Genomic DNA, 26,815 nt, shown 5'->3' on the forward strand with positions numbered 1-26,815 from the left:
CAACTTGGTGCAGTACAACAACATTTTGTCTCCAAAGTAATATTGCAAATAAATATAATTTTTGGTTAATAAATGCCAATATTATTATTTGTTTGCTTTTGTCATATGTAATATGCCTTTTCACACTTAGTTTATATAGTAGTATATGTAATGAGTTCATAAATGCATTCATAGATTAATATTTTTTTAATGACTAATTCTAAGTGACATTACCCATCAAAACACCAAGGACTTGTAATTTCAAGTGTGAAACTTCCAATGTGAAAATTCTCTCCATCCTGGCAGATTGATTTATAATCGGAAAGAACTGGCCTAAGTCACAGAACTAATAAGTATCAAACAAGTTTTGATCATATATCTTCCTAACTCCATGACATGCCATGTGCCTAAGATTAGATATGATATAGCAAATAATATATTATTATTCACAGTATCTTTCTGGATTGCCTTTTAAGACATGTTATTTTTTCCCCCCAGAAATGGAGTCTTGTTTGTCTATATGGGACATTAACCTACCACATGAAGTGGAAAACTTGAAGAAGCACACAGAAGTTAGAAGAGAATTAGGTGAAAAAATGAGAAGTTTTTCCATGGAGTAAGAAAGTCAATTAGAAAGCCACTTGTTATACGATTGTCTCTCATTTTAAAAAATTCTGTAATATGTCTTTTAAAAATATTTACAATGCAATGATCATTATTGAACATAGTCTAATATAAATGAACAAATGTCTGTATTTTCAAAGTGACTTTTATATGTACAAAATAACTACTAACATTATAAAAGTTCAGGATTCTAAGCATAAAGGAGTATTTTAAAAATTGAAGTATTATTATACTTCTTACAATGAATTTTTTAATAAGATAAAGGAAATATAATACAATAATGCTTATTTAGAATGTATGAACTCAATTGTTAATTTGCTAACTAAATCTAGCAGATTGGAAAAATTGTTTATGATAGTGAAAATCATCTTCTATTCAATAAGTTCTAATGTTGAAACTGTTGTTTTGTAAATCAGGATTTCAAAATAATGAGGATATTATAGCATTCAGTACAACTCATATGATACATTCCTACATCATGTGTAATTAGATTGCTTATAGTTATGACAAAAATTTTAAGCTTAGTAGTTATATTATTATTATAACAAATGAATGAGTCCCAAATAAAAGTATTTCCCAGTCTGAAAGAATGTTGTCATCAATAGAGCTAAGGGAAAATTTTGTGAGCTATAAGATGTCTGTTATCCCCTGTAATAAGAAGTACCTACAACAATGTGGTCTTGTGTAAAATAAATACAGTTTCTCTCTCTCTCTCTCTCTCTCTCTCTCTCTCTCTCTCTCTCTCTTTCTCTGTGTCACACACACTTAATAAAAACTCTGAATTTGTGATGTTATAATGTAATGTTGCCCTTCATTTTTTATTCAGACACTTATTTTGTTTTTAATTTTTGTAAAATGCCTAGACTGTGTTTTCTTGTTTCCTATACTTGTACTCTCTGAAATTCCTTCAAATCTATTTTCTTTCATTTCATTCTGGTAGAGGCCTTATTTTTAGGACTGGAGATATCGCTTACATTCTTTTATATTAAGAGAAAAATAACCAAATATTCATTGGTTGACTTAAGAAGAAACAGGATTTGTTGTGTAGTTGCTAAAAGTACTTGATGACTTTGGAAAACAATTTTCCATTTTTTTTTTCATTGTGGCATTTACTCTAAGATATTTCCACAGAGAAGATTTTGACCCCAGTGACTTGCTTGGGTTTCTTCAACTTATAAATAATTTCAAATTCTTAACCTTGAGAGTTATTCTGTGTTTTGGTAACTGCTTGAATAATTTCCATAGGCTTGATAAAGCAATAAGAGATGAATTTGTATTTTGAATTAATTATAAGGTATTATCACTTTCTATTTATATGTAATTTTCTAAGCTTAAGACCCTTATGGAAAATGTGTGTGAATTATATTTATCATGAAAAATAAACATCTTAAAATAATATTTGATAAAACTTTTATTTATGTTTTTTTTAAGTTCTTAAAGTATTTCAAGCAATTTTCATACTAAAATAATGATACAGTAGATAAAGAAGAGAAAAGGGAAGGGGCATATTTACATCAAGTGTATCAATTTTTAAAAATTTATTTATTTACTTTGAGTTTACAACATTCAGTTCTACAATCCCTTGAGTTTCAAATTTTCTCCCCCTCCCTTTTCTCCCCCCCTCCCCACTATGGTGGCATGCAATCAGATATAGTCTCAACAAATACCTTCATATTAAACATTAGTCAGGTAAGCATATCAATTTTGAATTTTTGTTTAGCCTTGATGATTTTCTATAGGTTGATTTAAATACCTGCATATTTAATGAGAGTTGGCATGCAATCCATGTTTACTTGTGATTTGAAATAGGAAGGAAGGAAAATTCAGCAAGGGAGGGGTGAGATTTATTAAGTATTTGCTATATGCAATGCCCTGTGTGAAGCAATGAGTATTCAACTATAAGCAAAAAGAAAGATAGTCCCTTGATGTCAAGTAGCTTACATTACAATGGAAGAAGACAACACATAAAGGGGAGTTGAAAAGTGAGGGGGTTGGTACCTGGTACTTTGGCATGGTTTTGAATTCCAAAAAGTCAGGAGCAGAGTCAGGAGTGGAATGATTTTTGAAGTCCTGATAGGACTAGATCTAGGAAGGGAATGAATATTAACTAGCCAGACACCCTCCACAGAATAATGTTAGAAGAGAAGGGAAGAGGATTGGGGGAGGTGTATTTCAGGGTGAAAAGACCATATGATTATTTGGATATTACATGGTGAGGAGGCCCCAGGCACTAAAGGAAGTTTCAGGATTATGACAGTAGCAGACATGTGGATTTGAAGTCCAGAAAGTAAGGTGCAGAGCCAGGAGGGGAATGGAATTTGGGTGGCTTAAGCCCAACTACCAGCTGAAAGAGCTAGTCTGGTAGAGGGATTTTCTAGAGTGAGAAATCTATGGAGTTATTTACATGCTTCAAGTTAAGGAGGTACCAGTCAATGAAGGAACTACCTCACCAAGACAACAGTAGAAGTAGGGTTTTGAAACCTGTGAAGTCAGCAGCTGGTCTAGGAGGGGAATGAAGACTGGGCCCATTCATACAATCCAGGTTCTAGCAGGAAATCACCATCGTGAGAAGGAAAACAGCCCTGGCAGAAGATATTCCATGAGGTAGAAGACTTTAGTGTGGGAAGAGGAAGGGTTCCTGTGGGGAAAGGAAAAATAGACCGTCTGGGAAAAACTTAAAGGATTGTACATCACCTAAATTTTTATGTATCTTACTTGGGGCCTGGAAACTATCATGTACTTCTTAGTTTCAATCATTTTCTGACCTGCTTCTTGTGATTACTTAACACTAAAATAGCATAAATGTATTGAAATGCTGTTAAGGTCTTCATGCCTCTTAACCAGAAGTATTCCTTTTCAAAATTTTATAAATATTTCATGGAGGTAATGAATGAAGTTTTAGGGAAGTAATACTAGATCTAAGTGAATTGAGTCCAGTAGTGACCAGAAGTTAGGCTAATGACCTTTATGAACTAAAAAATGGTGCTCTTGAACAAGCTTCTTCTGGAGAGTGCCTTTTTAACACAGGGCATCTTTGATGGGAGCAGTTACTGTCTCTGTGCCTGCTCTTTGGTCAAGAGGCAGCCCTGACAGAGGATATTCCAGAGTAAGAAGACTTAAAAGGAGAAAGCAGGACAAGGAATGGAATGAAGGCTGGCTAGCCTGGGCCTCTTCACAAAATGTAGGCCACAGTAGCAACTCCTCAATGGAGAAAGGCAGGGCAGATGAGAAAGCCACAAGGGTATTGGGTGTTCTAGAGTGAGGAAGTTCCAGGATGAGACAGATTGAGAGGCATGGCTTTGAATTTGGAAAGTCAGGATCAGGGCCAGGAGGGAAGTCAAAGCATAGTGGCTTATGTTATGCTACAAAATTGGAGGCTTCACAAGGCATTCATTAATGGGAGAAGGGGTAGATCTGCTGATGAGATATTCCATGAGAAGAAAACCACAGGAGTAGCTAGATGTTCCAGGGCAAGAAAGAACTAGGTGAAAAAGAAAATACCAGACAAACAGCAGCAGAAACAGTCTCAAATTCAGAAAGTCATTTTTCATAAAATGGAGACTTTAGGAGAAAATCGCCAATTGGAGATGAGGCTAGAGGAAAGATATTCCAGGTTAAGAAGGCCATAAGGAGTGTTGGATGAATAGATAGGAGGCCACAGGCACTAAGGGGAGATCCAAGATAAGACTGCAACATAGGTATGGTTTTGAAGTCTAGAGAGTCAGGAGCAGGGCTGGGAGAGGAATGAAGGGTGGTGGGCCTGAACTCCTCCACCAAATAAAACCCACAGAAGCAGCTCACAAATGGAAGGAGTGGGAAAACCTGGTAGAAGGAAATTCTAGTTTGAGAAGGACACATAAATAATGGTGAGACCCAGGCGCTGAGAACATATTTTGAGGAAGAGATAGTAATAGAAGCATGATTTTCAGGCTAATTAGTCAGGAGCAGCTCACAAAGGGAATGGTTTTAAAGTTTAGAAAGTTAAGAGCCGATTCAGGATGGGGATTGGTTTTGAGGTTCAGAAAGACATGAATAATACATGGAGAGGAATTAAGAGTGATCTTGGGGCGGCCAGGTGGCTCAGTGAGTAAGAGCACCGGCTCCAGTGTCGGGATGACCTGGATCAAATCCAGGCTCAGATACTCAGCACCACACCCAGAAATAACTGGCCGTGTAACCTTGAGCAAGTTACTTAACCCCGATTGCTTTAAAAAAAAAAGAGTGATTTTAATGGCCTCTTGCACAGGCAGGGCTGGGAGAAGGAAGAGTGACAAGCTTCAATCACTCCACAAAATGGAGACCACGTGAGGAACTCAGCACTGGGAGAAGCAGAGCAGGGAAGCAAGGAGGGAGGACTGCCTGTTATGAGAGGAATATTTCAGTGTGAGAAGGCTGCATGAATGGTTGGATGTCCTAGGGCAAAGAGGCCACTGGCGCTTAGCAAAGTAACTGGAAATTCTTTCCAGTTATTTAGATCTTCATTTTTAAAATGTGTGTTTTGTAATTTCAGTTATAAAAGTCTTGAATATACCTTGATAGGCTGGTTCCCAGCAACTTCCAGAAAAGATAAATGGAAAGTTCCAACCAGACTCAGATATCTAGGGTAACACTCCAGCAAGGATAAGGTTTCTTCTAGACTTAGATCTATGAGCAGATGTTCAAAAAAATGCAAAATAAAGCAAATATATTTTAAAAATAACAATTTCCAGAAGCAGTCCAATTCACCTCTCCTGAAGAATTACTCCAACGAAAATGTAGAAATTACCAGATAGAGTCCTGAGTGAGAGAGCTAATAAAAAGTCACAGTGAGTCATTTTTCCAGCCCAGGTTAGCATTGAGAAATAGAAGTCTGATGAGACTGTGGCAGAGTCTAGCCAGAAAGGTGCCACTGGAACACACTGCCCCAGGGACTGAACTTGGGGCCTGCAGCTATACATTAGAATAAGAAGAGGTCCTAGATCCAGCAAAATGAACGTAATGCTACGTAGGGGGAAAGAATGGGAGCTGACTGGCAGCTCAGCAAATCACATCCAAGAATTTGGTTGAAGATTCAGTAAAGACTAAGGAGGAAACCTATATCTAGGGATGGTGGACCAGTGTAAGGAGCAGTCATGTCATGAGCCTGACCGAAAAGCAGGAGTAGAAACAAACAGCAGCAATGTGGCTCTAGAGCGGGTCTTACACCCTTTCCTGAGCCCTGTCTGAAGATTGTAGCATGGAAAACTTTGCAGTTCTATTGTTCTGAACCTACAGTCTTCCAGCTAGGTGATAGTGGCTATGTCTGGTAGTCATGTGTGGGGTATTCTGGGAGGACGAGCACCGCTGGTGTGAGGGCTACTTATCTACGTTTGGTGTCCACCTGGTCCTCAACTCTCTCCTGTGGTTCCAAGAAGTTGTAGCATGCACAGCAATCACACCTAGTAAAACCTTATTGGCAGATGGGCTCAACCAGGTAGAGGGTAACCAATGGGGCTCATACTCATTGGTGAGTTAGAGGAGTGTCTGGCCCAAGCATGTGAAGACTTCCTCCAGCAGTATGGTGGGTGTGAACAATTTATTTCAACGGCCATGAAGGAGGTAGAAGCAGGAACTGTCTCAACTTACAGCTTGGTTAGATATCAAAGATGCCAAAGTCATCCAATGCACCCTGGGCCATGGCCAGTCATCTTAACTTTTGTCTTGCCACTGAACTTGGATGACTCTGGAAGAGAGATTGAGGCTGATGATTTTGTGCAACTCTCCCTCACTTGCATGCACATTTCAAGAAATCACCTTGTGATGTGATTTGAAAACTAAGGATGGACAACAGCTAGTGCTCTATTGGGGGAAGCCCACAGTTAGGATGCCTAGACCCAAACCAGGTCAAAACTTTCAAAGGCTAGACAAAAGGGCAGGGATCACTCTTCACTCTCTGTCACATAGCTTTCAGCTACTGAAAAACTTTCTTGTCCCCAGCCTGAGCTGCCCCTTAGATCCTTAAAGAACGCAGCACTTGGGGGCGGAGTAAAAGCAGGGACTTGCTTGAGCTCTCCCCCAAACCTCTACAAATACCTGTAAAAAAGTGACTCTAAACAAATTCCAAAGCAACAGAACCCACAAAAAGACAGGGAAAAACAAATTTCCAGCCCAACACAACCTGAGGTCAACAGGAAAGGTCTCTTGCACTAGTCTGAGAGAGGAGTGCGGTCTAGTGTATAATGCATTGGCACAGACCATGATACCCCAGCAAACCTGGAGCAGGCCTCAGGGGACTGAATCACTGGCAGCTGTGGTGGTCTTCAGACTTCTCATCCCACAAATGCTGAAGACAACTTAGAAGCTCAGTAGGAAAGGTCTGTCAGACCCAGGTGAGAGAGAAGCATGGTCTGACTTCAATACTGGGGCTGTGGAGGTGGCAGTGGCAGCAGCTGCTTATAGAACTCTTGGCCCACAGACAGTGGGGGGATTGAGTAGCTGATCACAGGGGTATTGCAGGGATCTCTTTGCTGGTGCAGGGGCAGGATTCTCTTACTTTGCCCATGCTTGGATCTGGGTCACAGTTCTGGGTGGCAGTCTTGGCGCAAGGCAGAGCGCTGGCATGGCAGAGCTTTTGGTGGTGGTGAAAAGGGAATCCTCACAGTACCAAGGCAGAAAAGAGTGCTTGTGGTCACTCACTGACCAGAACACAGGCCATGAGAGGGGTAACACCTTTCTTTTAATCATACCACTTGGGAGAACTGAAAATTTACAGGTCCTTAGAAGTATCTCTGAAAACAGCTACACAAAACCCCTGAAGCTTGGGACAGTATACGCTCCACACTGGAAGCATAGTCTTACCTTAACAAGTCAATAAATTGACTGGGAAAATGAATACACTGAGGTAAAAACTCAGACTATAGAATCTTACTTTGATGACAAAGAAGATCAAAACACACAACCAAAAGAAGACAACAAAATTAAAGCTCTCTCTTGAACAAAATTCAAAGTCTCCAAGAAAAATATGAATTGTTTATAGGCCATGGAAGAGCTCAAGAAGGATTTTGAAAATCAAGTAAGAAAAGTAGAGGAAAAACTGAGAAGAAAAATAAGAGTGAAACAAGAAAATCATAAAAAACGAGTCAATAGCTTGTTAAAGGAGACCCAAAAATATACTGAAGAAAATAACACCTTAAAAAATAGACTATAGGAGGGCAGAACCAAGATTGCAGAGTAAAAGCAGGAACTTGCTTGAGCTCTCACTCCAACCACCTCCAAAACCTGTAAAATATGACTCTAAATAAATTTTTAGAGCTATAGAAACCACAAAGTGACAGAGAGAAACAAATCTCCCACTGAAGGCAGCCTGACAGGCCAATAGGAAGGATCTATTGCCCTGGGCTGGGGTCTGAGCACTGTCCTGCATGAGCTGCGCAGGCCCAGACCAGGAGTGGCCCCAACCAGTGGCACAGACTGGCCGGAACAGACTCCAGGAGAGAGAATCACTGGCAGCTGTAACTATTTCTAGATTTCTCAATGCATAAATGCCAAAAAGAAAGTGAAAGGTCAGTGGGGAACCCTGTTGATCCAGGGTGAGAAAAGAGCACAGTCCAGCCCCTGCCCCTGGGGCAAGAGGTAAGCGGCCCTCATGACAGATACAGCTGCTGCCACACAGCTGCCTCTGGAGCTCCTGGCCTGCTGATTGTAGGGGAGCCAAGTGACCATTCAGAAGGCAATCACTCTTGCTTTGACCTGTTTGGATCTGTGTATCCAGGACCTCCATTTTTGGGGGTGAGTAAAAATCTGTTCTGGTTAAAAAAAAATCTGTTCTGGTTAAGAATCTGGTTCTATTCTGGAGGGTGGAGTGCTAGACATAGCCATTTGTGCAGGGGGCATCTCTTCCCTGGAGAAGCTTTGGGACACCAAAGCCTCTTGACCGTCAGTATTCTGGTTAATGTTTATATGTATTTTGTGTGTCCTGTACTCACTTGAGCTCATTTGCTTACTGTTCAGTATCTGTGGGGGCAAAGCAAGCAGCTAGGGACTATTGTCTGTCCTCATGAAGTTTTGTCTTGAGCTCATTTGCTTAAAGCCTCCCCATTTTTATTCTGCAAAGCAGGTATTCGAGTGGCTATCAGATGAGCACCTCCAAGGGAGCTTTTCTGATTTCCACTGGGAAGACATATTTGTTTATAAGACTGTACTGTTTATCCAATCAGTGTGGTGGGTGGTCACAGGGAATCCAGGACATCCAGACCAGTTCCCTTATATTGATGTCTGGCTAGATCTCGTCACCTATTCCCCTCCCTGGCTTAGGAACTGTTCTTTCCAAGGGGTTATCCAAATTCTTGTGGCCCACCCGCTCTTGGATACTCCTGAGACAACTCCCCCGCCCCCCCTCCCAAAATCCTACAGGATCATAGTAAGGTGTATAATTTCCTACCACCTTACAACCCTCCATCCCCATCCTCTGCCTCTTCCTCCAAAAACTCAAAAGGGTGGGGGAGGGGCAAAATGTTTTACTGTGCTGGTCCTTCCCCTCATCATGAGCATTGGAAAAGTGGGGAGGTGGGCCTCTCTTTGGGAATCAAAGAAGCAGGCAGGCTAGATCTCCTGCCTGACCAATTAAAGTCAATTAAGTGTGGAGCTTTGAGACTGGCAGATTCAAAGCTCACTTTCAAAAGGTCCACCAAAATTCGCCCTGTTGTTGTAATAATTTGAAATTTTTAATTTGGGAAATTTATAATTTCTTTACAAAATACCTTTGCAAATTCTGAGAATTAATCATTAAAAAATTGGAAATAGGATATTTAGATTGTTTGAAAAAAAACAGAAGTTTTTTAGGATATTGGGATTGCTTAAAGAAAGAAGTTTTTTTGCTATCTCAGCTTGACTTGTTCCTTGAATTTGTAAAAGGAAAATTAATAGCATTTGTGAAACACTTGATTGTAAAATACAATGACTGGCATATGTTGGTATCTCTCTAACTTTGAATCCATGCCAGAATTGATAAAGTCAATTATTGTATAAGTCATTTGATATTCATTGTTATTTTGTTGCCATCTTTCTGAGACTGAAACTTAGTGAACTTAAACATTTTTGAAGTAGGAATAGTATTACAGCTATTTAAAAAAAATCTAAATTTTGTATTGCATGTGTATTGGGTTTTTATGTTATAAAATTTGTTAATTTAAAGCTTATATTTGGGTAACAAACAGGCAATAATAGTGTTGATATTTCATTTAAAATTTTGGCTAAATTATGTAATTTTGAAAAATTATGAACTCTGATGTTAAAAACAATTTTCTTATTACTATTCTGAAGCTGTTGAGTCATCTAAGGATATAGATATATATGTTAACCTGGATGTATGTGAATACACAATGTCTTGGGAAATTTATATTAGGAGCATTTATACACCAAATTAGTTTTGGGAAATTCCCATATGTAGCAGCAAGCACCCCAGCTTCCCCAGGGTGTCTGCCAACACAGGTTCTTGGATCTGCTTTGATAAAGGAAAGCAACTCAAAATGGGTTAACAAGCTTACTTTAATCAGTCAAATATGTATCATTTACCTAGTTCAGGGGAAAGAGGTCAGCGTCCTGAACTTCAGAATATACAGACAGGATTATCAAGACAGAAACAGATCAAGTAGACAAATTTCAAACTGTCCAACCATTACATCCATACCCAATCAACATCTGGGTTTCAACATCTGGGTTTTTCAAAGCTGGTGGCTCTGGACAATGGCTTCCCATAATCCATATCAAATCACAGAACACTTCTCAAAGTGAGCCCCAAAACAAAGCCACACATCAGGGCTTATATAGCCTTCTCCTGGCTCAGAGAATGTAACAACCTTATTGACTCACTGGCCAATCAAGAAGTATATACTGAAAAACAAGCCTCCCACCCCAGGCTCCAGGTGCACTTTCGCCTAGGGGCAGGGAAGATCTTTAAATTTACATTCCCATTACACCATATTTGAAGGTTTATTTTATAATTATTATGTTTGTCAACCTTAAGTGAAACCTTTCCTAGTTGTGAGGTTTGTGTCAATGGCTATGGGATGAATGATTTTCTGTGCAAAGCAATTTGGAAATTACTAAATTAAGATCACCAGATTGATAATTACTTGATTTTGGTTTGAAGTTTAAATTTAGGTACATCAACATCATAATTGTTTCTGATATTGTTACTGGTAAAAATTGGTATTATGAATGTTATAATAGAAGCAGTTCCTTATACTCTAAATGCTGTTAAATTAAGAATTATACTGTCAGAGGAACAAGAAAATAATGGTGGATGAAGTACTCTGACCATGTCAGAGTTATCAGTTAAGATATTCTGAAATGTTGTAATTTAAGAAATCATACGCTTTTAAGTTTTTCTTTTTTAAGTTTCAATTCATAAATTAAGTATTTACAATAGCATGCTTGGGAAAAACTACTTATTGGTAATTATGTGAAGAAAAGACCTTGTGAATCCCCTTCTAAGCTTTGTAAAGCCTACAGATCTACCCAAATGATTTTGGGTCCCAGCTGTTTAAGGGGGGTAATGATCAGGCGCTTGAAATGATGGGGTACTTGAGTACCTGATATTTAGGTTAATCAGAGTTTCTTTAGTTGAGAGAAAAGATAGATGCCATTTTAACACCAGGTTAATTCAAACTCTCTTTAAAGTTTATGAAAAGCTGAACAAAGCAAATGAGAAGTTAGGGGACAAATGGGGTTCATCCAGCCCCTCCTGTTTCCACATAGTTGATATCAGTTTTAGAAGTATGTTGAGAGAGCATGAGGAAGTTTTGGGAAGGCAGAAAGATTTGTAACTTGAGTTTGTAATTAATAGCTCAATCAAATTTTAGATGACCCTATCTGAAGGACACTAGTCATATTTATTTGCTATTTAATAATTTGAGGGACTGTAAATATTATTATTCTTCTAAGCTTTGATCACAGGAGTCATTATAAAAGCCAATAATGGGATGGCAGAGGCTGCAGGCTGTGAACTGTTCAAAGTGGATATCTGTGCTTGGAAAAGTTTGGGGACAAACTCGGACACTGCCCAGATGGGATCTCTCTGAATTTCCCAATTGTGCCTTTTCTTTCTGAAAAAGGAAACCTCCCGCCTATTTATGCCTAAGCCTTGCTTTCAGCACCTGATTGCTTTCTGAATGACTAGTGGAGATGACTCATGCCTGGAATCAAACAAGGCTAAGAAAGTTTTCCTTCTGGCAAGGGTTATGACATTGTCCCTCTCTTATTCTATGGCAAATTCACTGAGAAGTAATATTCATGGCCAAATAAATGAATAAACATAGAGCTAACATCACTCAAAGAAGAAGATGATTAGTAATAAGGCAAAAAATAATGAAATAGATGCCTGATTGACCAGCATAGTGAGGTTTGAGGAGAGCAACAGGATCAGACCAGATGGCACCTAGGATTAAATACAGATGTATAAAATTGGCTTTAAAATACCTTCCTATTATGTGAATTCATGCTTTGAGCACGTTTGGGAATAAGATGAGAGGTATGGATTTTGGATTTGAGCACAAGGTTTGTGTAAGATAGTGGTAAGGGTGAAGCTAATGTTAATTTGTTAATGCATCTGTCTGATAATTTAACAAAGGGCAGATGAAATCAATTTTTTAAAAAAAGGTTTTTTATTTTAAAGGACTCCTATAACAATACAGGATTTAGGAAACGTAGAAATAATTTTTACCCCTCCCTTCCCTTCCATTGATCTGTAAAAAGGCATTTTAGCATAACTTTCACCCTTCCCTCTCTTAATTGATCTGTGGGTGGGGGTCAGCCTAGGGTAAAATCCCGGCCCCTTGCTGGGTGTTCCCTATCTCCACCCATTCTGAGTTCCCTGGACCTCAGCCTAGAAAAAACGAGGGGGAAATTTCAAATATACGCTGGCCAATCACTGATTGTGGTTTCAGCTTACATAACCTGACTCTTTAATCTCTTTAAAAACCAGCATACTGTTCATGTCAATTTACTGTCTGATACTATATGTGACCCCAGCAGTCCCATGGCAATAAAATTCACTTCCAATTTTAATGTCTGGGATCTTGTGTCTTGCTCCATTATGCCCAACATAATTGGAGGCCCCAACAAATAAACTGAAAATTCTCTGTAGTTTCAAAATATGGCACTAATCTTAAGTGATTGTACTAATTTATATTAAGTCAAAATTATCTGGTCATCTCTAGATTTGAACTGGAGAAACAAAACCCTTTTTAGATTCTGTAACTATATGAGGCATCTGGGATTTAAAAGTGTTGCTTAAATGAAACAGGTCATTGGGATACAAGGAATTTTATGCTAATTATGATTCTTGTATAGTTTGTATGTAAGTTTTCTTGGTTATCTTGATGACATGTGCTTGACTTAATGTAATTATGTCATTTTGTAAAATTGTGAGAAAAATCTCATTGTATTAACTGAGCCTAGCCCTGTGTGGCTAAGAAAACTGAACTATTTGTTTGAACCTAGTCTTGCATGGCTAGAAAACTGGACCTTTAATTGTAAAATTGTGTTTCTGGGAGTTCTTGTATTGTACATTTGAACTCTAGTCATCTAAGGATTATGCCCTGAGCCTTGGAATCTGAAAAAGATGACATCAGATGCAGACAGCTTTCCCAAGAATCCAGACCTGATCTCTATTGGAACAGCTTCTTTCCTGAAGAAATTCAACTACAGGACCAATGGAAAAAATTTGGCCCCCTCCTCTTCCTTCAGACTATGGCCTTGATTATAGGAAGTCCCTATTAACTGTTAAATTGCTAATTGTTATGGGTCCCCACTACCAGCCCTTCGGAACAAAACTGACTGTCCTGTATGATTCTGCCACGGTGTCAAGGGTTTGACACATGAACAAAAGAAGTGGGAAATGTTGTGCCTGGTTTTCCCCACAAACCCCCCTCCCCCAAGGAAGTGAGCAGACTGCCAGGTCAGCTCCGCCCTCCCCCACTGGGTCTCTGCCCTTTCCCCAGTCAGCTCACCTGCTTAGAAGTAGGTGGGCTTCTGGGGGAGTTTCAAGTGTGTACTGACCAATCACTGCTTATGTAAGGACCCCTTTATAAGCTAAGGTTCTGCCCCAGATCGGGGCTGTTGCCAGCTGTTACTGCTATTGCTGTACCTGAGACATGGCTGGTGCTGACTCAGCCCGCCACGTGGCCTGATCAGCCACATGGTGTTTTTAATAAAGGGTCCATTCTAAAATTATTACTTGGGTCTTGTTCACATTAACCAAGGTAATGTACTACATTAGTATAATTGATCATATCAACAACAAAACTAATAGAAACAATATGATTATCTCAATAGATGTAGAAAAAGCCTTTGACAAAATACAACACCCATTCCTATTAAAAACACCAGAAAGTATAGGAATAAATGGAGTTTTCCTTAAAGTAATAAGTAACATCTATCTAAAACCATCAGCAAGTATTATATATAATGGGGATAAGCTAGAAGCATTTCCAATAAGATCAGGGGTAAAACAAGGATGTCCACAATCACTCCTCTTATTCAATTTGGTACTAGAAATGTTAGCTGTAGCAATAAGAGAAGAAAAAGAAATGGAAGGATTTAGGTTAGGCAAAGAAGAGACTAAGCCATCACTCTTTGCAGATGATATGATGATATACTTAGAGAATCCTATACAATCAAGTAAAAAACTACTTGAGATAATAAATAAATGTAGCATAGTTGCAGGATATAAAATAAACCCACATAAATTCTTGGCATTCCTATACATTTCTAATGAAGTCCAACACCAAGAAATTGAAAGAGAAATTCCATTTAAAGTTACTGTAGACACTATAAAATATTTGGGAATCTACCTGCCAAGACAAATGAGGAACTATGTGAACACAATTATGAAACATTTTTCACACAAATAAAGTTAGATCTAAATAATTGAAAAAGCATCTGTTATTTGTGGCTAGGTCAAGCTAATATAATAGAAATGACAATTTTACCTAAATTAATTTACCTATTCAGTGCCATACCAATAAATTTACCAGAAAATTATTTTATAGAGCTAGAAAAAATAGAAACAAAATTCATCTGGAAGAACAAAAGGTCCAGAATATCAAGGGAACTAATGAAAAGAAATGCTAGGGAAGGTGGCCTAGCCATACCAGATTTTAAACTATATTATGAAGCAGCAGTCATCAAAACTACTTGGTACTTGCTGAGGAATAGAGTGGTGGATCAGTGGAATAGATTAGGTACACGACAATAGTAATTTACTGTTTGACAAACCCAAAGGCCCTAGCTTGTTGGATAAGAACTCACTATTTGATAAAAACTGCTGGGAAAGCTGGAAAATAGTATGGCAGAAACTGAGCATAGACCAATATTTTACACCATATACCAAAAGAAAATCTAAATGGTTGCATGATCTAGATATAAAGCCTGAGCTTGTGTCACAGCAAGCACCCCTGCATCTCCAAGGTGGCTGCCAATACAGGTTCTTAGATCTGCTTTTCTAAAGGAAAGCAACTCAAAATGGGTTAACAATCTTGCTTTAACCAAACAAACATATCATTTACCTCATTCAGGGGAAAAAGTCAGCATCCCACAGAGTATACAGACAGGTTACAAGCAGAAGTTACAAGAAGACAGAGAAACATTTCAGCAGACAGGCCTCCAACTGTCTGACCATCCTACCTAGTCACAGTTACCAGAGAGGGAAGCATCAACATCTGGGTTTTCAAAGCTGGGGGGCTCAATAGCTGCCCAGAGTCTCCTCTGGTCAAATCACACAACAATTCTCAAAGTGAGCCCCAAAGCAAATCCTCAATCAGGGTTTATATAGTCTTCTCCTGGCTCAGAGAATGTCACAACCCTCTTGACCCACTGCTCAATCACAGAGCACCAAGGGGTGGCATTCCTGAAAACCAAGCCTCCTGCCATAGGCTCCAGGCACTTAAGCCTATCAAAGGGCCTAGGGGCAGGGAAGATCTTAAATTCCCATTTTCATAACAGCCTGTAAGCAATCTGGGAGAGCAAGGAATAGTTTGTCTGTCAGATTTATGGAGAAGGGAGGAATTTATGACCAAAGAAGAAATTGATCATTACAAAATGCAAAATGGAAAATTTTGATTACATTAAATGGAAAAGTTTTTGTACAAATAAAGTCAATGTAACCAAGATTAGGAGGGAAGTGGAAAATTGGAAAAGAATTTTTACAACCTATGTCTCTGATGAAGGCCTCATTTCTAAAATATGCAGAGAATTGAGTCAAATTTACAAGAATACAAGTCATTCCCCAATTGATAAATTGTCAAGTGATATGAACATGCAGTTTTCAGAGGAAGAAATTAAACATATGAAAAAATACTCTTAATCACTATTGATTAAAGAAATTCCAATCAAAACATCTTTAAGGTGCTCGCTGGTCAGATTGGCTAAGAAGACAAAACAGGAAAATGACAAATGCTGGAGAGGATGTGGAAAAATTAGAACACTAATGCATTGTTGGTGGAGTTGTGAACTGATCCAACCACTTTAGAGATCAATTTGGAACTATACCCAAATGGCTATAAAAAAGTGCATCCCTTTGAGGCAGCAATACCATTTCTAGGGCTGTATCCTAAAGAAATCATACAAGTGGGAGTAAGACCTATTTGCACAAAAATATTTATAGCAGCAATTTTTTGTGGTGGCAAAGAATTGGAAATAAAGGGGATGTCCATCAACTGGGGAATGACTAAACGAGTTGTGGTATATGAATGTAATGGAATACTATTGTGCTATAAGAAATGAGGAGCAGATGGACTTCAATAACCTGGAGAGACTTTTATAAACTGATGCTGAGTGAGAAAAACAGAACCAGGAGAACTTTGTACACAATTACAGACACATCATATGTGTGATGACTGACTTTGATAGACTGGGCTCCTCTCAGCAATGCAAGGTTATAAGACAACTCCAAAAGGCTCGTGATGGAGAGGATATCCACATCCAGAGAAAAGAACTACAGAGTTTGAATCCAGACTGAAGCAAACTACATGCTCTCTCTTTTGTATTTATTTTTGTTTTGTTCTTTCTTGTTGTTCACTTCATTGTTTATAATTCTTCTTTACAACATTACTAATGCTTACTGTGAAGGTATTTGTAGAGCTTATATCAGATTACATGCAGGGTTCTGGGTGGGAGGAAGGGAGAGGAGCAGGAAGTGGAGAAAATTTGGAACTCAACAGATTGTGGAACTGAATGTTGTAAACTAAAAAGATAAGCAAATTTAATAAAATAAATTGAAGGAAAAAAATAAAAAGGCAATTATGAGTTTTGGAGGGGTACAGGGGTAAGGATTTTCTCTCTGAGCACTTCTTTGAAGCGAAAAGCCCAGTTTTAACAAGGATGCCCAGAGCTGGAACATGACATGACTGATGAGAGATTTTTTTAATAGACAAGTGAAGTGAAATTCAAATTCATCTAAAGTGAAACTTAGTAGTCACAAAAGGGCTTTTTTTTTTTTTCTGTACTCAAAGAAAGGAAGACAAAAGGAAAAGCCAATGTGATGTGACAGGTGAGTAACGGCCTTAAAAATGCACTTGAATGGGAAGGCTTATAGGCAGCCTGGTAAAATCTTCAGAGATGAGGCTAAGTAGAGACTGAAAAAACTATAGAAAAAAAATCTGTTTTGGTCAGATAAGAGATGGAACCTTGGTTATTATAGTCAGATGGGTATTTATTGCTTGATTCGTATATCTAAAGGTGAGAGGGCTTTCAAATACATATTGCCCTCATTATTTTAAGGGAAGGGAGATTTAGAGAAAAAACTTATGAGGGAGGTGAGGGGAAAATAACCAGTCCCACAGGCCCAGTCACGTGGAATTTTGATGCCTCTGTAAGTACAGCTAGAAAAGGGAAATATTAGAAACCAGCGGAATAAGGTGTAGTCTGGGATGTGGTTGGAAGATTAATTAAGGAAAAATTTTGTAGCTTCATTTGAAAGTGTTAACCTGAACAGTTTGGTTAAAGGAGATAGACAAACTAGGAGATATACAGTTATTTCATTTATTCCATATTAAGTTAGCTGTTATGTGATCATGGAGCAAGAAGGTAAGTTCTGACTGCCTGAAAAAAAGAATGAGAAAGCTTAAATACATTTTAGAACCACCCCATTTCAGGGTGGCTGTGTCACACAAATTTATGATCTCCAGATGTTTAATCCTTGTATGAGCAAGGAATTTTCTTAATTGAATAGATGGTAAATACAATAAAATAAAAGATTTGACAAAGTGTCAATTGAAATTATGACTCAGGATATCTATGTTTTCTCTACCATTAACATTTCACAACATACTATATGTCCAAAAAATATTAAGATAACAAAAAGTCCCATTATTCAAGCTAGTGCCTCAGGTTAAGGGTCTCATCCTTAAGGGCCATAAAGTAAGCCTCATCTGTCTTTGCTGACACAGGAAGAGGTATTCTCTGAGTTTACTCAGAGAACAAAGAAGCTGTTAGGTCCAAGCTCTTCTTCTGGTTGATTAGTTCCAACCCTGGCTTTAATGAGGTTTATCAAATTGACATTAAATTATTATCCTTTCCCCCTTTTGGTCAAAAGCAAATCTTTAAAGATTTCGTGTGTAGACCAAAGAAGGTATGGGAAAAAACTCTTTTCTTGTGGGGGTTTCCCAAAATCCTTATCTACGTGAACTCAGGTTTTTCCCAACCACTTTCTGAAATAGGCAACACTAAAGGTAATGGTTGGGTATCCCCAGAGATGGGCAGCCACTGCAAGGCAATTGCAAACAAGCAAAAGAAGCAGTCTGCAAGGGGGATCGAGGTAGGGAGCACAATGGGAATACAGAACAGCCAGGTAAAAATAAGCTAAAGCTGCAAAAAGATATAAAGAATTAGTCTTGGATATGTAAGGGACCCAGATAGAGTGGGAGGTCTGGTCTGGACTCTTGTGAAAGCTGTCTGCACCTGATGTCATTTTTTTCAGGTCACTTGACTCAGATGTCCACTCAGGAGCAGGGGTAACCTTTAGATGTGATAGATGGATCCAAAAGTCCATATCCACAAGTTGGAATAGTCAAACAGACCTGACAAGGGCTCCCAGAAAACATATACTTTGATATAGCCACACAAAGCTGTTGTCAAACAGTACAATAAATGGTACTGTTTTCAAGTCATGAAGGGCTAGATTCAAACAATAAAATAAAGTTTTTCTCATAGTTTACAAAATTGCATAATTGCATTAAGTCATGTACAGATTAAACTACTTAGATGGCTCACAATATACTAGTTTTGGGAAGGAAGATTACATGTCACCAAGATAACCAAGAAAATTTACACATGAATCATACCAATCAACAGAATCATTATTAACAATGTTAATTAACATCACATTCCTTGTATCCCAGTGATCTATTTCCAATATCCATTTAAACAGCATTTTTTGAATCCCAGATGCCTCATGTAGTTATACAGTTCAAAAAGGGAGTTCTGCTTATTTGCTGTTTATCTGCCTTTTAAAATCATCACGCAGATACTTTAATGAAGAAATAATTTTGCTTTTACCACTGCCTTATACAGTCTTTGTGCAAAAATTCAAATTTGAGATCTTATTACCAAAACATACTTAAAGCTTGAATTTCCATGACAGAAAAATTTTGGAAGCCAATCTTATACATTTGTATATAATTCATAGGGGAATCAGTCTGATCCTGTTGCTTTTATCAAATTTTGCTATCCTTTTTCTTATTACTTGGTCTAATCATTTCCTCCTTTGGAGGATGTTATTTCTATATTATATTTATTTGGCCATGAATATAACTTTTTGAAAAATTTGCTATAAAAAGAAAAAGAGAGGAAATGTTATGTATCTTAACAGAAGGAAAGAACCTCCTAAGCTCTGTTTGATTCCAGGCATGAGTCATATCTGATAGACAATCTGCTAAGATGATTTTAGCTGTATCTAGACAATTATGTAACCACTAGTTGCTGAAAGCAGGGCTTAGGAGTAATCAGGTGCAGAATTTTCCTTTTCAGAAAGGAAAAAAACACAATTGGGAAATAACAGTTAAGAAGATACTACCTAGAGTATGTCTACAGTTGTCTTCAAAACTTATCCCGGGCACAGACATCCACCTTTATCAGCTCTCAGTCTACAACCAATGCTGTGGGGAGCCCTGCCATACTGCAGCAGGGCTGAGAAAGAATCGCTTACCTAGAGGTTGCATGAGGGTGCATAAAAAGAGATGGGACTCTGGGAATGGTGGAAAATAGAGAGCCAATTAGGGATGGGGAACTGATTCAGACCTGGCAGCAGGCTCTTCACCTGAGAGGGTTTATTCAGCCATCAGGGTCAGGGTTCCACTGGCCTGTGGTCCTCAACATCTCCCCCTTTCTTTCATTGCAAGTGTAGGTGATGTAGGTGACTTCACGCAGAGTGTGAGTCTAACACTGGTGACATAGAAGAACAATGCAAACTGCAAGGAGACACAATATAATCAGGAGAAAAAACAACGTATATAACCAGACTTTTGCCAATCACAACCAGACCTATTATTTCACTGGTGTTACACAAATAGGATGAAATCTATCATCCATAAGTGATAGCCAAACGGCTTTAACTGTAGCCTCCTTTTTAACTATAGGTAAAGGTATAAATACCTGGTGCAGAGGTTTTTCTCCTCTCTTCACAGCTGCAGAGCCTGACGGTGGATGTAGGGCATTGCAGAGGTCTATTTGCTCGCTTAAAGGTGTGGGCTTTAGGGTCCTAGTGGGTCCTTGACAAATTAAGTATGCTTCCTCCCTTTTGCCAGATGGGGGAGGGCAACTGAAACTCTCCACTAATCTTCAGCACTCTTCCTACTGCTCTAGTCTGGGATGAAAGACTTCAATGAATCTCTGCAAAATATTTTCACCCAATAAAACCTCCACTCCAGTAAACTGTACCTATGTGTCTGCTCTCTAAAAAACCTCCTTGAATGGGAGAGCCCTGAATCTTCCAGTAAAAAGGATGTCAGAAATGACACCATATTCCTTCTCCCCTGTACCAGAGAGCTCGACTTTCCATTTTCTATCAGATCCCTCCCACAAAATATCTCAATCTGCCCAAACACCAAAAAGTATAACAAATTCTGACCCATCCCCAGCATCATTCCCTATCCTTCCCATGAATTCAATTGACTTATAAATGCATTCTGAACACACAAAATTTTTCTCTCACAGGGGGGCAGAAATGGTGAAATGCTCATCCATTTGTCTCTTTAATCTGAGGGGAAAAGACCCCCATCCTATCTCCTTTTCGGCACCCAACTTGGTCAGAGTTGAGTAAGAGAAAGATATTCAAGATTTTAAAAGTCTTAAAATTTCTGTTCACACCTTTCACTCAAATAATTTGTTCCTATCTTAAATTTTCTACCCAGCTCCTCTCTTTTACTATATGCTTGGATTTCTTTCTAATTCTGATCTGATACTGCTCCTACACTCTTTGACTTACCATAGCCATTTTTTAACCTGTAAAATAATAAAATACTTTCTTCATTTTCTTGCAAGAAAGAAGGGAGAGGGGGAGTTTTGCCACTAGATGATGAAGTAAAGACTGTCTGGGCTGAGGAGGGAAGCACCACCTAAGGACACTAAGCCCTTGATGTAGCAAGGCAGTAGAATAAATAGGTGTATTGTAAAATCTTGATATGTGGCCTTTGGGGGTGCTATTAGGACGCCTATAGTACCAGGCAGTAAAGGTAGAGTGGTCTGCACTGGGACTAAATTGAGATGCCATGACTTCCTAATCAACAAAAATAGGAGCAGTTACCACATGAAGGGAGGCTCGCAATCCACTTTGTTCTGTTGAATTTGTTGTTGAATGCACCACTGCTGTAAACTTGGGGGGCCACTCAAGGCTGTGGCCATTCCCTATTGTTGTTGACAGGGCCTGGGGAAGGGGCCCCATGAGCCATTTCCCGACCTACATTCTGATGACCAATGAAAACCTCTTCCACATTTTGGGCATGGGATGTTAGGGCTGAAGGGCCTAGTTCTAACAGGCTCTTTCTTATCTTTCACTTTTTGCCTGCAGTGGGCTTGCAAATGACCTGGTTTTCCACAATTAAAGCACCTTTGATCCTCCTTTCTCCAAGCTCCCCCATTCTGGCTTGTTGGATAGCTTTTTCAAGGGAGGGAGAATGTATTGTGCTCTTTTCGCTTGTGCATATGCCCAGGTAAGAGGGACATTGAGACTGTGGGGGGGGGGGGGAGGAGGCAGCTGTGTAGGGCTCTCTGCCCCAATTGGGTAGCAGCCCTTTTCTCCCTGTGTATTCCCCTGCTCTCATTCTTCTTCCTCCTCTTCCTCTACCTGAGTCCCTACATCAATCTTCCGAACCTCTAGGTAATAATCTGGCTCAACTAAACATAATTTAAGGACATTATATAACTGAAAGCAATGTACTGGAAAATTCTCTGGCTCTATTGTGGAGAAATATTCTATTAATTGTTCACCTACTATTTTCCATTTTTCAGGGTCTAATGTGCCATCTTTATGTAGCCACAGAGAAGTGATCTCTAGCAGATCCAAAAATTCTTTTATCTGATTCTGCATGGCAATGAGTCTCCTTTCTTTTATTATATCTAGGAAGATTTTCTCTGGGCTAGGCTGCTTAATCTGCAATCACCCCATAGCGGTTTGTGTGCTTGCTTGCTTGGGGGCATTGAGAGTGGTCTGAGCCTTCCCCTTACCTTGTCCTAGGATCCTGTCGTTGCTCAAGGGGGACCTCTGGGGGGAACCAAAGTGGGCTTATGACACCCAGTTGGCATTGTGGGGAGCCATGCCATCCCACAGAAGGTCTGAGAAAGAATTACTTACCCAGAGGTTATGTGAGGGTGCATAAAAAGAGATGGGACTCTGGGAATGGTGGAAAACAGAGAGCCAATTTTATTACCCTTCATCCAGGCTTTTATAGGATGCTTCCTAATTGTTTTCCCCTGATGACATTACACACTTCTTTGTTCCCAGGCTGTGGGTGTAAATACCACACTTATCTTGAGGACATAATCCTCACACCTGTGTATTTGAGCTCTTTCCTGGGGGATGGGGAACCGATCCAGGCCTGGCAGTAGGCTCTTCACCTCAGAGGGCTTATTCAGCCATCAGGGTCAGAGTCCCACTGGCCTGTGGTCCTCTACACTATGCCATTCTATTTTGGGCTTTAATGACAACTATCCCTGTAATCAAAACTTAAAACAATAGTGAATTGCAGTCCCCAAAAGTCTTAAGTAGCAAATAAATATAGGCTGGTATCCTTCAAATAGGGCCATCTAAAATTTGATTGAGCTATTAATTATAAAGTCAAGTTACATAATTTTTCCATCTCCTTAAAATACTTCCTCACCCTTTCTCAACATACTTAAACCATCTGAAACTGACACAATGGTATCCAGAGCCATGGATAAACCCACATTTGTCTCCAAACCTTCTTATCTGCCTTCCATATTTCTAATCAAACCTTTGTTTATCTTTCCAAATCTCTCAAACCCATTATCCAGATTATTCAGCTTTCCTTTACATTTTAACCATAAGACAAGATAGCTCGTAAGTTATTATTCTTTACTAACATTACTGTCTGTACTGGAATCCCAGCTTAAACAAAGCAAAGAGTTTAATGGCTAACTACACAGACTGATGGATTTACATCCTTGTTTATTCTTCCCTAATTATACGAAGTCTGGAAGAGTGAGATTATTTGAGGAATCTAAATCTTTTACATATATGTTCAAATACAAATTTTAACTTTTGGTTAGGCCATGGAATGACTACAAATTCTGATTAAAACAGCAAGCTCTCTTCTGCTTTACAACTTATTGCATTAATTTAACAATAACTTATCTTCAAAATTTAGTAGGTCTTCTAACAAATCACAAGACACTTTTCAAAAACATTTCTTCTAAAAGTATTTCCCTTTTTTAAACAGTCTGAATTTATCCTGAGAGAAATAATCACTAAACCTTTAGGAAGAAATTAATTGTAAAGTTTTAAAATGACAGATATCTTTTTCTTCCTCCTTAAAGCAAAAAGCAATTCTTTTCTACCTCTCTTATTTGACTTTTAAAATCCTTCTTGAGCTCTTCCAAGAAGGCTTTTTGGGCTTGACACCAGTTCATGTTCACCTTTGAGATTGCAGATGTGGGTATATTGACAATATTGTCTTCTCCTGAATTTGTGTTTTTATCTTCCTTGTCACCAAGATACTTCTCTATGGTCATTGTCTTTCTTTGTTGCTTTTTGCTCATATTGTTTGCATTTTCTTCAGTTCTGTATTTTGTTTTTTGTTTATCTTTCTTTTTGATTTAGCCAAAACTGAAAGAGGGATATTGAATTTTCCTGTCACTATTTTGTTACTCTCTGTGATTGCCTGTGGCTCAGTTAATGCTTCTTTTATAACTTTGGATACTAAGACTTTTGGAGTATGTAAATTTATTACTGATATTGTTTTGCTGTCTTTAGTTCCTTTCATTTTTCCTTTTTTATCTCTTTTTCTTTTTTGTTTTTGCTTCATCATATAGCATGTTCTCCTTTTTTGGACTCACTTGATGAATAGCAAATTTTTTAAAATATCCTCTCAGTTTTATTTTGTGTATGTCTTTTTTTTTTAAATGTGTTTCTTAGAAACAACTGATTGTAGGATTTTGCATTCTCATCCCATCTGTCACTCTCTTTATTTTTAATTTCTTTTATTGGATTGTTTTATTCATTCACACTTAAAATTAAAGTTGTTATATTTTCCTCCAATTTTCTCTAATATTGCTTTTTTCAAGTTATCATTTATTCCTTCCTGTGCTGTAAACATAGTACTATGTTCCTTCAGTTACTTTAGCTTATTCTTTTTTTAAGGTGTCCTTATTCCTGATGGTTTGCTTTTCTTTATCTCTGAACCTCTCCTCCCATTAATTACCCTTTTCCCTTTAGAGTTTTGCTTATTAGTTACTTTTCTCCTCTGCTTTTACTTGGTGATTTATTTTTTTCCACACAGTCAAGTATATTTCCCCTTTCCTCCCCTTCAACTAGTTGTGTTCATTAGCTTTTTAAAATTTCATTTTTGAATCTTTTTTTGAGAGGATTTCTTTTGCCCTCATTATCTGGTTTTTCTTTATGTCTATTCCAGACCCTCATTCTCTCTTTTTTGGTTCCTAGAATTATCTAGTCTCTCTTTATTCTCTGTATTTATCATAAAATCATACCTTCCAAGATATCCATTCTGGGCTCTTCCTTCTTAATAGTTTCTGCCACTGCTTTGTAGAGCTTTCCTGGAGGATTACTCTTGTCAGTTCCTACAGAAGACAAAGAAACTACCCCACAGTAGACTACCTCTCCACCACACCCCCAGCTACATCCTTGATTATGTGGCCCTCTATTGATTTATACCTTCTTCTTTGTTACCTTCTTTTCTCCATTTGCCTCACAAGCTACTCTCGGTGTTCATGCCCTCCCACTCTCCCAGGCACCAGTTGCCCCCAGGATATCCAACTCCTTCCCTTCCAAGGGAATCATGTGTCATTCTCCCTGTGTCTCCTCAGGATTTGAAACAACTTTCTATCTGTTTGCAGAATTTTTTTCTTTGACTTAGAAGCTTAGGATTTTGTTTTTAATGTTCCTGGATGTTTTCATTGGGAATTTCTTTCAGAAAATGACAGGTGTTTTTTTTTTTTCTATTTTTATTTTCCCCTCTGGTTCTAAGAATTAAAAGCAGTTTTCTTGTAACATTTCTTCAGATATAATATTCAGACTTATGTTTTGGTCTCAATGTTTAGATGGTCTGATGATTTAAAATTCTTTTCTCTTTGTCTGTTTTCCAGGTCACTGGTTTTTGCCAGGAGATAACTTATGTTTTCTTCTAGTCTGTCCATCTTTTGACTTTGTTTTAATTTTTATTGCTATCTCATGGAGTTACTGAGTTTTATTTGGTCCATTCTAATTTTCATGAAATTTGTTTCATATGCATCAAGCTTATTCCAAACTTTAAATTCCACTTTCAAGTCTTTCTTCCATGGCTCTAATTTCTTTTCCAATCTTTTCTCTAGCACTTTCATTTCATTGACAAAAATTTTTTAACCCTTAAACTCTTGCTTAATATCTTCTAGAAACAGCTTGTTTTTGTATTTTTCTTCAAAGTTTTGTTTGTAGATATTTTGGAGTCATTTTTTTCTAGGTTTCTGTCTTGGGCACCCCTGTCACCATAAGAGTTCTTTATGGAATTCTTTTAGTTGTTGTTGTTCTTTTTTTTTTCAGCCTGCTTTCTAACTTCAGACTTGATGTTAGGGGCCAGACTTTATATACTTCTGGAGGGAAGGTTTGGACTGGTCCTATAATTGCTTTTTGGAGGATATTGAGTGTTGTATTACTCCAACATGTAAGGGATAGTTCAGCTATTAAGTTTTCAGTGTTCTCAAAATTTTCTTATCTAGGGGAAAGTGAGATTGCTATTCATTTGGTCTGAGTTCTGGAAGTTCCTGACCTGGGTTTGGGTCTAAACAACAGCAGACTACTACCAGGCTCAGTCTCTATCTGTTGGTTTAGAGTGGCAGCCCTTTTTGGTTTGAAATTCTTGCTCTATTTTTTTTCAGGTTTTTGAACTTATTCCTTTCTAGGTTTTCTGTACCTTTCCAGGGCTTCTGTACCCAGAAAAGCAACCCATGGGACAAGTCTCCCTATGAGTCTGCCCTGCATCTGTGACCTTGGTACTTGTCTCTTTTGAGGTTTGAGTCTGTGGATGCTTTGGTAAGGCTCTGCACTTTTGTTTTATTCTGGTGATCAACCTCTCCCAGACCTAGACTACTTTCAACTGTGCTTAGACATATTATCCATTATAGTTTTTGTCTTGGATTTCCTCCTCAGAATTCAGTCTGGTGTATTTTCTAGATCTTTTTTTGGGGGGGGGGGGGGGGGGGGGGGGGGGGGCTCACTGTACTCTTTTCTTCTACTCTCTCATCTTCTATGAGTGCCTTTTATAAGTCTCCTCCTCCCCTGTTGAGAAGGATCCCATATTCTAGAGACAAAAATAGCATTTTTCCTCCAAAATCTGAAGTAGGGATGGATAGTTTTCCTATTGATAGACAAATAGCCTTAGAGCAATGCACAGAGTAAACAAATAAGTCATATAAGGGAGGGGAATTGGCAACATTTACCCAGCCCCTGTGGCCTCAGTCTACAAGATAATAGCTGTAGAGTGCTTAGCAAAGTTCCTGGCATATAGTAGGCACTTAATAAATGCTTGTT

The 26,815-nt window shown here is 38.5% G+C and overlaps 1 protein-coding gene and 1 long non-coding RNA gene across 3 annotated transcripts in view; one reads left to right on the forward strand and one right to left on the reverse strand.

Annotated features, from left to right (window-relative positions):
- The window catches only part of LRRK2 (leucine rich repeat kinase 2), a 244,910-nt gene extending 242,899 nt beyond the window's left edge, over positions 1-2,011 (forward strand). For both annotated transcript variants that reach the window (XM_069099462.1, XM_069099463.1), the window contains one exon: positions 478-2,011. In XM_069099462.1, coding sequence (XP_068955563.1) covers positions 478-599 — 122 coding nt within the window. In that variant the 3' untranslated portion in view covers positions 600-2,011. The remainder of the gene's footprint in view (positions 1-477) is intronic.
- A 174-nt stretch (positions 2,012-2,185) lies between these two features.
- Positions 2,186-25,100, reverse strand: LOC138169867 (uncharacterized). The gene is made up of 3 exons (XR_011170483.1): positions 24,781-25,100; positions 19,858-20,027; positions 2,186-3,241 (listed from the first exon to the last, which is right to left on the reverse strand). It is a non-coding gene; the product is annotated as an uncharacterized lncRNA (long non-coding RNA).
- Between the last annotated feature and the right edge of the window lie 1,715 nt (positions 25,101-26,815).

The sequence above is a fragment of the Petaurus breviceps genome, unplaced genomic scaffold (assembly GCF_028583685.1).
Source record: "Petaurus breviceps papuanus isolate PSGF00001 unplaced genomic scaffold, PetGlider_PUasm1.0 379, whole genome shotgun sequence".
Taxonomy (NCBI): Eukaryota; Metazoa; Chordata; class Mammalia; order Diprotodontia; family Petauridae; genus Petaurus; species Petaurus breviceps.